Source organism: Tamandua tetradactyla, chromosome 5, assembly GCF_023851605.1.
Source record: "Tamandua tetradactyla isolate mTamTet1 chromosome 5, mTamTet1.pri, whole genome shotgun sequence".
Lineage (NCBI taxonomy): Eukaryota > Metazoa > Chordata > Mammalia > Pilosa > Myrmecophagidae > Tamandua > Tamandua tetradactyla.
Genome location: NC_135331.1, coordinates 22,739,828 through 22,753,539, shown reverse-complemented (window position 1 = coordinate 22,753,539; position 13,712 = coordinate 22,739,828). Strand labels below are relative to the sequence as shown.

The following is a 13,712-nucleotide window of genomic DNA, read 5'->3' as shown; positions in this document are numbered from 1 at the left end:
GGTGGACCCTTACCTTACATCATACATAAAAATGAACTCAACAAAAAGACAAACTCAATTATAAAATGGGCAAAAAACCTGAAAAAAATTTCTCCAAAAAAGTTACAGATATGGCAAAAAAAAAAAAAAAAAAAAAAAAAGCACATTAAAAGATGCTCAGCATCATTAGCTATTAGGGAAATGCAAATCAAAACCACAAGATACTATTTCACCTAAGGGAAAGGCTAGTATTAAAAATATGGACAACAAATGTTGGAGAGAATGTGGATAAATCGGAGCACTTGTTCCTTATTGGTGGGAATGTAAAATGGTGCAGCTGCTATGGAAAACAGTTTAGCAGTTCCTCAGAAAATTACACAATCGCCATACGATCCAGAATCCACTTCTAGATATATACCAAAAGAATTAAAAGCAGGGCCTCAAACAGATTCACAATCGCCAAAAGATAGAAGCAATCCAACTGTCCATCAATTGATGGATAAACAAAATGTGGCAGATACATACAATGGAATATCATTCAGCCATATAAAGGAGGGAAGTTCTGATACATGTGACAAGATGGATAAAACCTGAAGACATTTTTGAGTCAAATAAGCCCAATACCAAAAAATAAAAAAACCAGATATTGAATGAGCTCACTGATATGAAATAATTAGAACAAACACATTCACTGAGTAAGAAACTAGAATACAGGTTACTAAGGGGTGGGGAATTCATGCTTAGTTGATGGTTTCTTTGGGGTAACGGAAGGGTTTTGGTGGTGGTTGGGGCACAGCATGGTGAGTTGATTGACATCACTGAGTTTTATATTTGAACCTGGTTAAAAGGGAGAAATTTTAGGTTGTATGTATGTTGCTAGAATTAAAAAAAAAAAAAGGACTGTACAACACAGTAAACCCTAATGTAAACTATGCACTATAGTTAATGGCATAATTATAATACCATATTTTCATCAGTTGTAAGGAAGGCATTACAATTAGGGGAAGTACATGGAAACCGTATTTTCTACATGATTTTTCTGTAAATCTACCACTGCTCTAATAAAAAAAACTAAATATAAAGATTGTGACCAATTATTTACTAGAGGATTAAAGAGGGCACATCAGCCCTCTTAAAAAACCCACCCTCACCCTATCCCCAGTCTGAAGTTTAGATAAAGACTCTTTCTTCTAAGCAAAAATCTTCAAAGGCTCCATTTTCATGTAAATACTGAATCCACTAGGAGTTTCTATTGGTGCTGATGTGAAGAGCTAAGGGGTCCCTTGCCCATTAGCTAAACTAATGTCCCTGTACCACTGATTTCCTTCCCCACTGATCTATGATACTTGTTTTTAATATATTAATTTACCTCTGGGAATAAAGTGCTATGTGCCCACTACATACACATATGCATACAACCTTTAACCAGCACAATCAACTGCAGCCTGTTTCTGGGATGGATATTTTGCTTCACTTAGCTTCACTGAGTTATGGACCTAAGAAGCCTAGATTCTGCCTCGAAGTTTCTTAGGAGGTCTACTGTCCTTCACAGTCGTTTTATATGTATAAAGCAGCTGATGTCATTTACCTCAAAGTGACTTCATGGGAAGTAGCCAGGAGGTGAGAATTTCTTGTTTTAAACACAATTTTTACTTTTTCTGGTTGCACAGCTCACTGTGGAATATGTGGAAAATACAGAAGAGCAAAAGGACATCCTGCCAATCAGAAATCATTTACTTTCATGCTTTGACCCTATTTTTAAAATGTCTTTAATATTCTTATTGAATGATTTTAAATTACTATACGGTATTATAACACATGAACATGACAAGTAGGTTAAGCAATCTCCTTCCGCTGAACTGAATATTCTCACTTTTTATCTTCTAATTTCACTAGCGCCTTCAGAAAAAAATTCCAGAGGCTGAAAATCATGACCTTTTGAGGTAAGAAATCTAAGACTTGGGATATACTCTGACAAACTGCCTTCTGGAAAATTTAACAACTTGTATATAGTCCCTCTAGCAGAGGTACAAAGCATCTACCAGCCCCTGCCGTCCTTGGAAAGGAGGGATTTTTATTGTTATTATATATTATATATATATATGTTATTATATTATAAAGGAACAAGGGCATTTGTTCTTGAAGATGACGCATTTGCAACCCACTGGTGGGCTCAAGGTGTTTTAGGAAAGAGAAAGGGCCACTTAGAGTTAACAGTTCCTTAAAAGCCAACAAAAAGTTTTTTTTCTGGACACAGAAGATTAAGTCCAGCAAGGGAAGTAACTTTCTAAAAAATGGAACTTCTCTCTAGATGAGGTCTGGCTAGCTGTCTGGGGCTGACACAATGATCTTTATATCTTCTGGCAAAGGATCAAGGCAGCCAAAGTCAGAAAACAAGTCAGCGGTAAACACCCCGTCCCATGCGGCTCACCCCTGACTGGGCACTGCGGGCACCACAGCAAGCACCTGCCAACTTCCACTTCCTGCAACCACAGGCTGCCTTGACCCAGTCGTCCTCACTCTCTGAAACCAATGCAATTTTAAGATAATTTGAGGAGGGGAGGTCTGTGCCAATTATTCATCAGATTTATAAATATTTCAAAAAGCCAAACAGTGGGAAATGAATTGCTACAATCGCTAGTGTGTCATGAGACATTGTTTTAGTGCAAAAAAAAAAAAAGGGGAGCTGAAAAGGGGCTGTGCAAGTCTATTGACCCTGAACACGTTCTGCTGGAATAAAAATCACAGCCAGACCAAGGGGATCTTACGTCTACTGAAGAAAAAACGATTTCAGAGGCACCGCCAGGGAACCCGCTGACCGTGGTCACAACTGTTGTTCCCCTTGTCTAATCTACATGGAATCATCACCCCGCTTTCAGGCGTGCAGGGGGACCCAGACACCCAGCCCAGTAGACTCGGAAACACAAGCACGGTGCTCTGCCAGACCCCGTTTAATTTTCCCATTTGCTTGAGCTGTGGTGTCTACACACAATTCCTTCATATTTACCCCCAGAAAGGAAAAGTAGTCAACTTGACTAGTTTCTCTGTGTCAGAGACACTGTGCGAGACAGGGAGGCGTGGGGTGCCCTCGAGAGGGCCGAGGTGTGAAATAAACACGGACACCATTTTGTAATCAATGATTTTTATCTTTGAAAATGGAAGCAAGTGTTTTGACAGAAAACCATGGCCGCTCTATAAGAGCCGATCTAGGAGTAATTCACTGGTTCTCCTCTGGGATATCATGGCTTAAAAAAAAAAAAAAAAGACAAAACAGGGGAGAAAAAATCCACAATCCTTTAAGTATTGACTCAGTTTGCACCTGGCTGGGCATCCATTCACTAAATAAGTCATAAGCTACACACTCAGATCAGGGTGATTTTTCCACGTCCTCCCTCTTCTCTTTGAACCACTATCCCTATGGTGTTTCACCAGCAACAATTTTGTTTACTTAATTTCATTGCAGAACCTTGGAACATTTCTGAATCTTAAAAGTGAAGGTCCTCAGCGATGATGTTGATGAACACATACAAGTTGAATATAAGTCCTTACAATTACTGTTTCCTTTACATCTCATTATCCACCTCAATATTAAACAACGCACACACATACACACACACAAAACCACATAAAACATTCAGATACCCTGAAGTTGTGGAGACAGCAATCCCAGTACCTCTTTTGTGTGGATGTCAACCCCAGCTCAGATGCCCTCCACTCTAACCGCTGGCCTCCACCCTGGCTCCCAGGTGGCACACATATGCAGCCCAACCCCCCGCCCCGATGCCAGCACAAACACATGCAACGGCTCCTTGCATGGTCCCAATGGCACTACACATCTCACAATCAAGCACAGCCACTCAGCCCTTCCAAAACAGAGGGCCCTTAAATCCTGTTTCTCAAGCATGCACTATAAGAATTTGGAACCAGGACAAATCCCAGCTAACATGGGAATGGAACTGGCGATCGGAGCTCAGCCGCTCGCCCACCTTGAGTTTGGAGACCTCTGTGAGCTGGAACACGGGGTAGGTTAGTTTGTGTGGAGGGCACAAAGGGGCATGGCTTTATGTATTAAAGCTAAAACAAAGGACTACACATTTGGCCTCGTTTCATTTAGACCAAATTATCCTGTGTTTCAATATTCAACAGCACCCTCTAGCCTCATCTTAGCTGGATGGGAATTAGGGTTGAAAGGCAGGAAGGAGAGAAGGAATGACAAGTCGGGAGCCCTGAGAGGTCGCTGCATATGTGAGGAGGAGAGGACAGCAGCTTGGCTAGTTAAGGGAGAGCCACTTTTTCCTCCAGGACATCACTGGGGACAGAGAGCATGGAAAAGGCCCTGGGCAAATGCTTCTCCAGGTAAAGTTCCCTAGGGTTGAGTCCCTGTCACTGCATTCAAGAGCTAGGCAAGCTGCTGGAATGGGCAAGAAGGAACACTCGACAACGTGCACATCTTCTTGTCCCAGGAACCCTTGTCAAGTACTGACCAAAACCTGAAACATGATGTTTAAAGCGATGAATGCAAAATATTCCGTGTATATAACAAAACTGCAGAAACACATGCTAGTTTGGGTTAGATTATAATCATGTGAAGCACAGGATAACCAAGAAGCAAAATTCCATTCTGGTACAACCACCCAATTTCTAGGAGAGAGAGAGGAAAGAAAGGAAGAGATATGACATGAACTTTTTTGATCAGCAGACTCATTGAAATAAGAGGGGCAGTAACACGAAGCCACATGATTTTTCAGGTCTTCCTTTTGTATGGTCGTCAGGATGACCAGGCGTGAGCTGCCAGTGAGCCAGCAGTGTGGCTGTCGCTGATTGTTCTCGGAGGAATGTGTATACAAAATAAGATCGTATCTCCATTTACTTTAAAAACATACACAGTGCTGTCCCTTTCAAATTAAGGAGAGAAAGAGAGAATGAAAAAAAAAAAAAAAACACCACACACATGAATACTGCAAAGTAGCAAAATACAAAGAAAAAAAGCTACTTTTGGTTTTGGCAACATTAAAAAAAGAAGGAATATAAAAAGCAATGTGGCATTGGTCCCTATTCATAAAAAAAACGTACTTGGGCAAATGACACTAAATCAGAATTGGTTTGTTTTCTAAAATTCAGAATATCTGGGGTTTTAAAAGTAGTACTTTTGCCTTTGAAAAGTTCAACGAGTCAAGTAACACTTATCATCATTTCTGATAAAAAAGCTCAGCTTTTAAATCACGTTTTGTTTCTGCAAATTTGGGAGACGAATTGTGTTGGTACTGGAATGTGGCCTGCTGCTGGCTGACAGATCTGAAATGGAATGTCTCCACACGGCAGCGCCTCCCTCTGCGCCCTCCCGAGGCCCACACCAACGACCAGCTACCAAGCACAGTTCCTGCTCCCATTTCTCGGAGGAGTGGGGCTGGGACCTTCAGGCTGTTATCTTCGCCATCTGCTGTTCTAACTTGGAAATACGCTCATCTTGATTGCAGATTGTGTCTTTTATGGATTTGATCTCTTTTAAAATCTCATCCAACTTGGCTTCATTTTGCTAGGAAAACAAACATAGAAAGGGGATGGGGAGTAAGAGTGACTTAAAAGCAAGAAAGAAGTTCAAGACATTCACAAACTTGTAACACAGCAAATGTAACTTTCCATTTTGGAAATGGCAAGTCAGAGCCCCCAAGTTGAAAACAGAAGTCAAAACCTACCCCAAGAGACCAAGCTGATGCTGAGAGCTCACAGCAAAACAACGGGGTGTGAGGGTGCCACCTGCAGTACCTGTGCACTTATACACAGAGGCTCCCTCGGGGCACAATTAAACGGTGGGCCCAGACTACCTTCTTCAAGGCAGCCCTACACCCCTGCTCACTTGACTCCACCAGGAGTATCTTCTGTTTGACAGGGTGAAGAGAGACAACTGCCAGAGGCCAGAAAGCTCCTACTTTCCCCTTAGATGGGTCCTTCAAAGGAGCTAAATGCCTTGCCCTGCCTGCCCTAATCCACAGCTAACTCTTCTGAAGAGGCCTGAGCCTCTGACACTGTGGAGCTAATTTTTTTAGAAATCTGGCAATAACCAAAGTCCACGAGGCCTCAGTCATGGCCCCTCCAGGTACTTTGCCTCGTCACTCCTCTTACCTTCTCACAGATAATCCCCCACCTCTCAGAATTCCATTCCACAGCCTTCAGCTTCCCTGTCCCCTCCTCCCTCCTTTGAGGACCTGTTCCCAGCAGCCACCCTCTCGGATGGCCACAGTGGGTCTTCAAATCAGCATCCTGGATTTGCAGTTCCTGGACCTGCCTTCCATGTGGGCCCCCTAATCCCTGCTTTCCCAGACTCGCAGGAACTTGGCCACCTCCATTCCTGATTCCTCTCGGCTCTACCCTCTTATCCAGGTCTGTCCCTCTAGCCTCTTGACCCTCCTCCTTGCCTTGATCTACCTTCCCATCTCCTCCTCCTTCCCAATGCATCCCAGAGCCCATGGAGCACACACACACACACCTCCACACCCCCCACAGCCAACTCTGTTCGCACATATCTCTTCCACCTGCTTAATTAAGCCCAGCCCTGGACCAGCACAAACTGCAGTGCACTACCATGTCCCAAGCTGCAAAACATCCAAACTGCTGGAGGAAACACCCAACCTGGGCTACTGGGACAGTCACTCTCCACCCCTCTGCCCCAGTGGTCACCAGGGCCCTGCCAAGCTCCCTCTCATCTCCCCAGCAGCTGTTTCAAACCGTTTCGTCTGCCTCAAACCTCCTGCCCCTTGTTACCTTCTCCCGAAAGCCCATTACCTCAGCTCCAACTTTACAGAGAAAACAGAAGCCACTAGTTAGACACGTCCTTCATCCTTGTAAATTCCACCCACTACCACACTAATTCTTTCCTTGTGTCTCAAGGGAAAAGATGTCCTTCTTTCACCCATGTTCTGGACCCCACTACTTCTCCCACGTTGTGCTTCTTTGATTCTTCTCTCCTCTATCTTCATCTGTCCCCCTGTTGGGCCCCTTCCCATCAGCAAGTGAACATGTTCAAGTAGGGCCTTCCTTCAAAAAAACCAAAAAACCATACCCTCCTTGATTCTTCATTTCCCTCTAGCTACCCTCCTCTTTCATTCAAACTCTGCCATCCCACTCCCTCACCCCACTCACTTCCCTGGCTATGGTTCCCATCTCTCCACTGAAACTGTTCTTGCTAAGACACTCAAGATCATCTGTGGTGCTAACGTCTTCTGGCTCTCAAACACACGGCAGCATCCAAACTTTCTCACCACTCCCTCCTTCCTGGGGCCCTCTTCCTGGTGTCTATGACTGCACATTCTCACGACGTTCTAAGTTTCATTCCTACCCAAATAAAAAATGGGTTAAGATTTAACCAGTCCGGGGGAAGACAATCAAGAAAATCCCAAGACTCCTGTTCGCTCTCAGAGATGGTAGTAGACCAACATCTACCACGGTCATTAAAAAAGCCCGAGCTAAAGGTGCCAGTGTGACCACAAATTCATCAATGTCATGTGACCAAGGGCTTTCTTAGAAAGAGCACATATAATTGACTGAAAGCCCACCCTCTACTGAAACTGTCTGGCCACAGTCGGGACAGGATTCACCAACGCCCAGGACTGTAAAGGGCTGCAGGAGGACAAGGCCTGAGCCGCCAAGCACACCCCCCACTCCTGACTCCTTACCGCGCTGGCTACATCTGTGGTTTTCTTGGGGGCGCTGATCAGGTCGCACTTTTTGTTTGCGGTGGGCTTGCTGTCCAGAATGTTCTTCTTGACCACCTTGAGGTCCCTGTTTTTGCCTGGAATGTACCCGTGCTTCAGGGAGATGAGGACTGGGTCTGCGTTCCTCCCCTCAAACCACTCTTCTGCCTCCAGCGCTGCTTCAGGCCCCGCCGTGTCGGGGTACAGGTCATCCTGGAAAAGGTCGGACTGGAGGAGACACCGTGGGGCAGCCCTTAGTGAGGAAGAAGGAAGGTCTGGAATTTTTTTTTTTAAACATGAACTGCCTAGAAAACTGGACACTCACCTTCCTGGGCACAGTCATGATAATAGGCTCACACTTTCTCTCATGAAGTTTGAAGAATCTTCAAAGGGGAAATAAAGGCAAAGTGGCATTAAGTGAAACATGAGGCCTAATAACAATTACTTTTCTACAGCAATAAAAGGGTCACAAAATGCTTCTTTCCCCATCAACCCATCAGATCTTCACAACCACCCTTGGGAGTAGGTAAAGCTTTATATTAGAAACTATCTATGACCTGGATGCCAGGTCACCTACATTTGTAAATATAACTGTGATTTTAAAAAAGAAAAATAAAACAATCCCAGGAATTAAAATTTGGCATCTGAGTAAAACCTACTGTGCCTGACACTTGAGAAAATCTGAAATTGTACAACATGTGGAAAGAATGGGAATGTAAAATAAGTAAGCACTACAAAATGGTAAAGAGGAACAAATATCTTCTAATCTGAAAAAGAAAATGGACAACATTTTCTTTTGCATCCTATAAGAAGACTAAACAAATTCAAACAAAACCAGAAAATACTTTTTAAACAATGATGATAAGGTCAAGCTGGCTATTTTGGTTTTTTTCCTCCCCCCCAGCCAGAATGAGGAATAATCAAGAGTTCTCTCTAAATTTCCTGGCAAGAGAGAGAGCCTTCACAAATGTTCTGCCTAGACCACCAGTTCAAACAACCAGTGTTCAAGGTGGCAGGGGGAGGAAGCAGCGATGGAAGTGCTGCTGGCGGAGTATGCTCTGAATTTCAAGAATTTAAGCCGGAGTAGAGTTACTACCATCTCAAACATCCAAAGCCAGTGAAACTTGTTCCTAATGGAAATGGGGAGGCTTTGGCATCTGAAAACGGACAAGATGATGGACACAAGTCTAGTCGAGACATCCCATCAGGTATGTGCTGCTCCGATGCGTCAGGGAAACAAAAGCTAAGTTTAGCTCTGGTTTGGACAGAAGTGCTGCAAAATCACAGTCCTGTTTTAAAGAACCGATGCCTCCAGCCTGCCTATTCACAACTTCAACCAGAAAGAGTCACTGAAGAACCAAAACACTTTTTATGACTGGTATAACGAAAACCTGGTAGTCAGAATGACCGTGAAAAAGACTGACCTGTGTTTGATTTCCAGCTAGAAACCCTTGAGCTTGTGACTACTTTCACCAAGCCCCAAATTTCTCATCTATAAAATGGGGGAAAAACAACAACAGCTACCTCACCGGGATGTCATGAGTGAAAGAGGCAACCACGCAGCATGGTCAGCACAGTGCCCGGCACGTAAAACGTGTCCAAGAAACTCTTAATAATCAGGAGGTGTCCGAACTACTATTTAAACTTCTAGACAGCATGCAAAATATATGTGTCCCCAAATAGTGGATCTAACCTTGGTTAATTAAGTTCAGATTCAAGCTATTTTGAACCACATTTGCATTAGTTCGGTTTAAACCACAACTTCGGATTATCTGTGACAGTTTTCCTTCATTAGCTCCAGCTAAGAGAGGATTACATGCATTTTTTTTTTTTTAGTTTTTTTTTCGCATGCATTTTTAAAATACACATAGTGGTTAATATTTTTAAAAGGAGTTTATAAAAATTCTTTTACTTTTATTTTTTTAAGTATCATTTATTTAACCATGTGAGTAGAGCAGCAAACTTGAAAAAACAACCATATGAATGTAGTGTTATACAAATGTGTGATATAATCTCATCTAATAATGCAATGCTAGCTATTCTTTGCTTTTAGCCAGTAGTCACGAAGTCTCATTTTGCTGACTGGTATGAGGAAAAGACCCTGACTCTTATGAAACAACACATTTTTTAAAAAAAATTAAGAATAGTAAAGAAAGGCAAAAACTATGGAACATAACTGAATTTCCTAAATCAAACTGAACTAACCTCACTATAGATCTCTAACTTGTCTAGTTCAGGATTGATGGGGCCATAATTCAGTTTGGAACCTGGTATTCTCCACCATCATGTAGAAAAAACACTCCTTATTTCCAGAGGGACAGTCTGATCCTTGCTTGGATTTCAGGGGACACTGGCCTCAGCCTCAGGGTGCGGACTGGAGAGGAAGATCTCACTATCGGTGCACATACACCCTGGCTAAGCCACGTAACCACAACACTGCAGTTTATACTCTCAATAACGAGGCCTAGTTGAATTAAATGACTTTGAAAGGTTCCTTCCTGTTCTGAAACTCCATGTTTCTAAGTGTTGGCAAGAAATGAGATATCAACCACACACGTGGGTAGAAAGACTTGGGCATTATAAAATTTCTTGTACGTGTATTTCCCCTATATTATTCTTTTTCTTCTTCTTTAATGATTTGTCTTTTGAGATATAATCATCTAAAGCGTACAATCAGCGGGTCACAGTATCATCATAAAGCTGTGCATTCTTCATTACAGTTGATTTTTGAACATTTTCATTACTCCAAAAACAATAAAAATAAGAATAAAAGTAAAGGTAAAACAGAACATCCAAAACATTCATAACTGTCATACCCCCCCCCCCCACACCAATGTTTATTTCTTCTTCTTTTCTTTTTTCCTTGTACTACATGGAGGTAGGAACAATTTGAGTACTTTAATATACTAATTCTTTACCTGGCAATCTCACATTTGTTAACATCAAGTCCTCTCTTGGGCATGTAACCCATCCCCCTCTGAGGCTCTTTGCTGCTGAAGGTATTGAGGTAGTGGACATATGGGGATTCATCCGTGATCTCAAAATAACGGATACTGCTGTCGCCCTATAAGAAACCAGAGACAAGTTTGTACTTAATGTTCACAGAAACATCTGGCATAGCTGGGTGTCTCTCTACAAACCCGGCATTATTCAGGACCCTGCTACAGGGGCTGGCTTTTCTTCCTTACAAAGTTTACTGCAGTTCCTTTTCCTTGCGGCGTAAGCCCTCACTTATCAGATGATAGCAGCCCCTTAAACCATCCTCCCGGCCTCTACTGAAGGCTCTTATTTTATTCCACTAAGCCAAGATACCAGGTTATAGTTAAGGCAAAACTCTTACTACCTCTGCCAAACAACTGCATTACAATTCAACTTCAAAGACAAAAAGATAAGAAAAGAAAAGAGCAAAGAACTCTGATCACTGAGAGTGCAAGTGCTGAACTGAATAGTCACTGGCACAGGGCAAGGTCAAGCAAAGACCCGATGGCGCTAACACCAAATGATCCAATGGTAATAAAAAGGAAATCCTTCCCATTAATTTGCTTTTTTAAGACAGCATCCTTTAACTTCAAAAAGCAGTATTATCTCATTGCAGTGTTTAAAATTCTATGATCATCTTCTCAGAAAGAGGTCAGATGTTTTTTAAATCTGAAGCATATGCTGGTCTCTTTAAACATAAGGATTGTTACACAGCTACATCTACCTGAACACTAAAGGCACTGCTGCCAGGCAGGTATATGTGTAAGAAAGAAAGCCAACGGCAAGGCAGTATTACACTCTAACAATCCTCTCAGTTCTCCTTCCATTTATTTCAATTATTTAAGTATCTAAAGTAACTGAAAAGCAGCTAAATACCCCATTCATTTTTCTGCATACCAAAAATAACTTTCCACCTAATGTTAATAACATCTGGGTTAACTGCTAATTTTGTTGTTTGGATGCAGTTATGGCAGAAATATTCAGTAAGCACTCAACAGCTGTTAATGCAGCAGTAACATGACTTTCTAGGAAACAGACAAGATCTCAGCTTCCAGATAACTCATCTATAAAATGTAAAGCACGTCTATGGCATACGTGCTCAATTATGAAAAAAAGTATTAACTTAAAAAAAAAATCACACAAGTGCCATTTCACATTAACAAAGTTTTACCCAGCAAGGGACACTAACAGATTAAGCGAAATACACTGACAACTCCATTTTTATTAATTTATTTCTTGCAACTCTAACAAATTCTAAGAAAAACTGAACCTACAAAGTAATTAGGAATTTTGAAGTTACCACCTTTTAAAATGAAATGACAATAACAACAACAACAAAGCTACCAACAGTTTAGTTAGGTTGAGCACACAAAGAGGTAAGGAAGGTTTTTAATTCAGTGTGGAGTCTCCCCATAACAGGTGTCACCCCCTAAAATTCTAGCCAGGTCACAAATTTTCAAGCCCAGAGCCCTGATCCTGAACTCCAGCACCAAGAGCCCCTGGAGAGTCTTTCGGCTCACACCCACAGAGCGTTGTTCTCTGGGGCATTTGTTAACAAGTACATACAGCCTCGTCTAGGGTTATCCAATCAGCTTCAGCATTCAAGTACTGGCTACGCGCCTCTGATACCAACAGAGGGAAATCTAAAATCACCAATCATGCAGCACCACTAGGCAGAGACAAATAAACCATCAGCATCTCCTCTTTTCTTCACCAGGGTGTCCTGCATGGAGATTTCCCTGCCAGCATTTGCCCAACCCCCACAGCATGACATAACCACACAAGTGGGAAATTACAAAAGTTCTAGTCTCAAAACTTAAATCTACCAAAACTACCTGTCCTTGCATCTGCTTAAAACACACATATACATGCACATACAAGTAAAGCAAATTACAAAATTTACAGGATCCATTATATTGCCCATCTTTTTCCAAATCTCTGAGGGGTAAATTTCTCCTCTTACAGGATTAGTTAGCATACCAAGCATCAAAAAATATTGCTCACCTTTCCACACAAGTAAATGATACTGGTGTCAGGATCATAGAAAGGCAGCAACACCCCATTGCTAGTGTCCATTTCATGGAGAGCAATTGGTTCCTCCATATTTTTCTGAAGAAAGAAAAAGTTATATATATATACATATACATACATTTTTAACCTCATCATACAATATTCCCCCCTAACTGATTAGCCATTTCCCTAGACCTCCCATTCAAATCATGGCAGCCTGGACAATGCACATCATAATATTCACACATGTAAATACTAACAGGAGTTCTAAAAGGAACCCAACCCACTGAAGGTTTTGTTGACCTGACAACATAACTAATGGATACATCAGCAGGACTCCATGAAAAAAGGTAATTCCACACCATCCTAAAGAAAAACTTACAAGGGTTTTTGGAATCAAAAAGTTATAAAAGTTGGGATCTTAAATTGTTAAAAAAGAAATTGAGTGTCAAAAGTTCTAATAGCAGAATTCATTTTGTGCAATGAACATAAGGAAAGACTGCTGTACAGTTGTTTCTGTTTTTCCTTTGAAATGAAGAAACCTTTGCTTAAGGGTTACATATTTTTATTGGAGTACATCTGAATGATCCTACTCCTTTGGAGTAAAACTAGTGCTTACCGGTTTCCAATTGTATTTAGCTTTTGGTTGGAATTTGAAAAAATTATAACCTAAATAAAATAGGTAAAAGTTCCCTGGCTTAAAAACATAAAATAAATGCTCATAGTAGCGATACAAGAGATTTATAAAAATATAAAGAAAATAAAAATCACCCCACATCCCATAATCCTACAATCCAGATATAAACACTATTGGTCTATTTCCTTTCAACACATATATGCATACAAATTGGAACTACATCAAATATATGGGTCAGTATCTGTTTTCATTTATGCTACTACGACTATTTTCCAAAGCATGACTATTGAGACGTTTGAGCATATTCTTTCATAAAACATTACTAATTTTAGAACTGATTTCCCAAGACTAGAACTTTGGATTCTTTGTGCAATATTTTTGAGAAATACAGTCAATATAGAGTCCTTGACAGCACC

At 41.5% G+C, this 13,712-nt stretch overlaps 1 protein-coding gene and 1 long non-coding RNA gene across 4 annotated transcripts in view; one reads left to right on the top strand and one right to left on the bottom strand.

The window, feature by feature from the left end:
* The window catches only part of LOC143683780 (uncharacterized), a 71,727-nt gene that overhangs the window by 31,654 nt on the left and 26,361 nt on the right, over positions 1-13,712 (top strand). The window contains exon 2 of the long non-coding RNA XR_013175648.1: positions 1,876-1,922. This is a non-coding gene — a long non-coding RNA (uncharacterized LOC143683780). The remainder of the gene's footprint in view (positions 1-1,875; positions 1,923-13,712) is intronic.
* CORO1C (coronin 1C) overlaps positions 4,541-13,712 on the bottom strand; it is a 93,668-nt gene continuing 84,496 nt past the window's right edge. For all 3 annotated transcript variants that reach the window (XM_077160112.1, XM_077160113.1, XM_077160114.1), the window contains exons 7-11: positions 12,654-12,758; positions 10,589-10,734; positions 7,996-8,053; positions 7,653-7,898; positions 4,541-5,515 (exon numbers count right to left, since the gene is read on the bottom strand). In XM_077160112.1, coding sequence (XP_077016227.1) covers positions 5,396-5,515; positions 7,653-7,898; positions 7,996-8,053; positions 10,589-10,734; positions 12,654-12,758 — 675 coding nt within the window. In that variant the 3' untranslated portion in view covers positions 4,541-5,395. The remainder of the gene's footprint in view (positions 5,516-7,652; positions 7,899-7,995; positions 8,054-10,588; positions 10,735-12,653; positions 12,759-13,712) is intronic.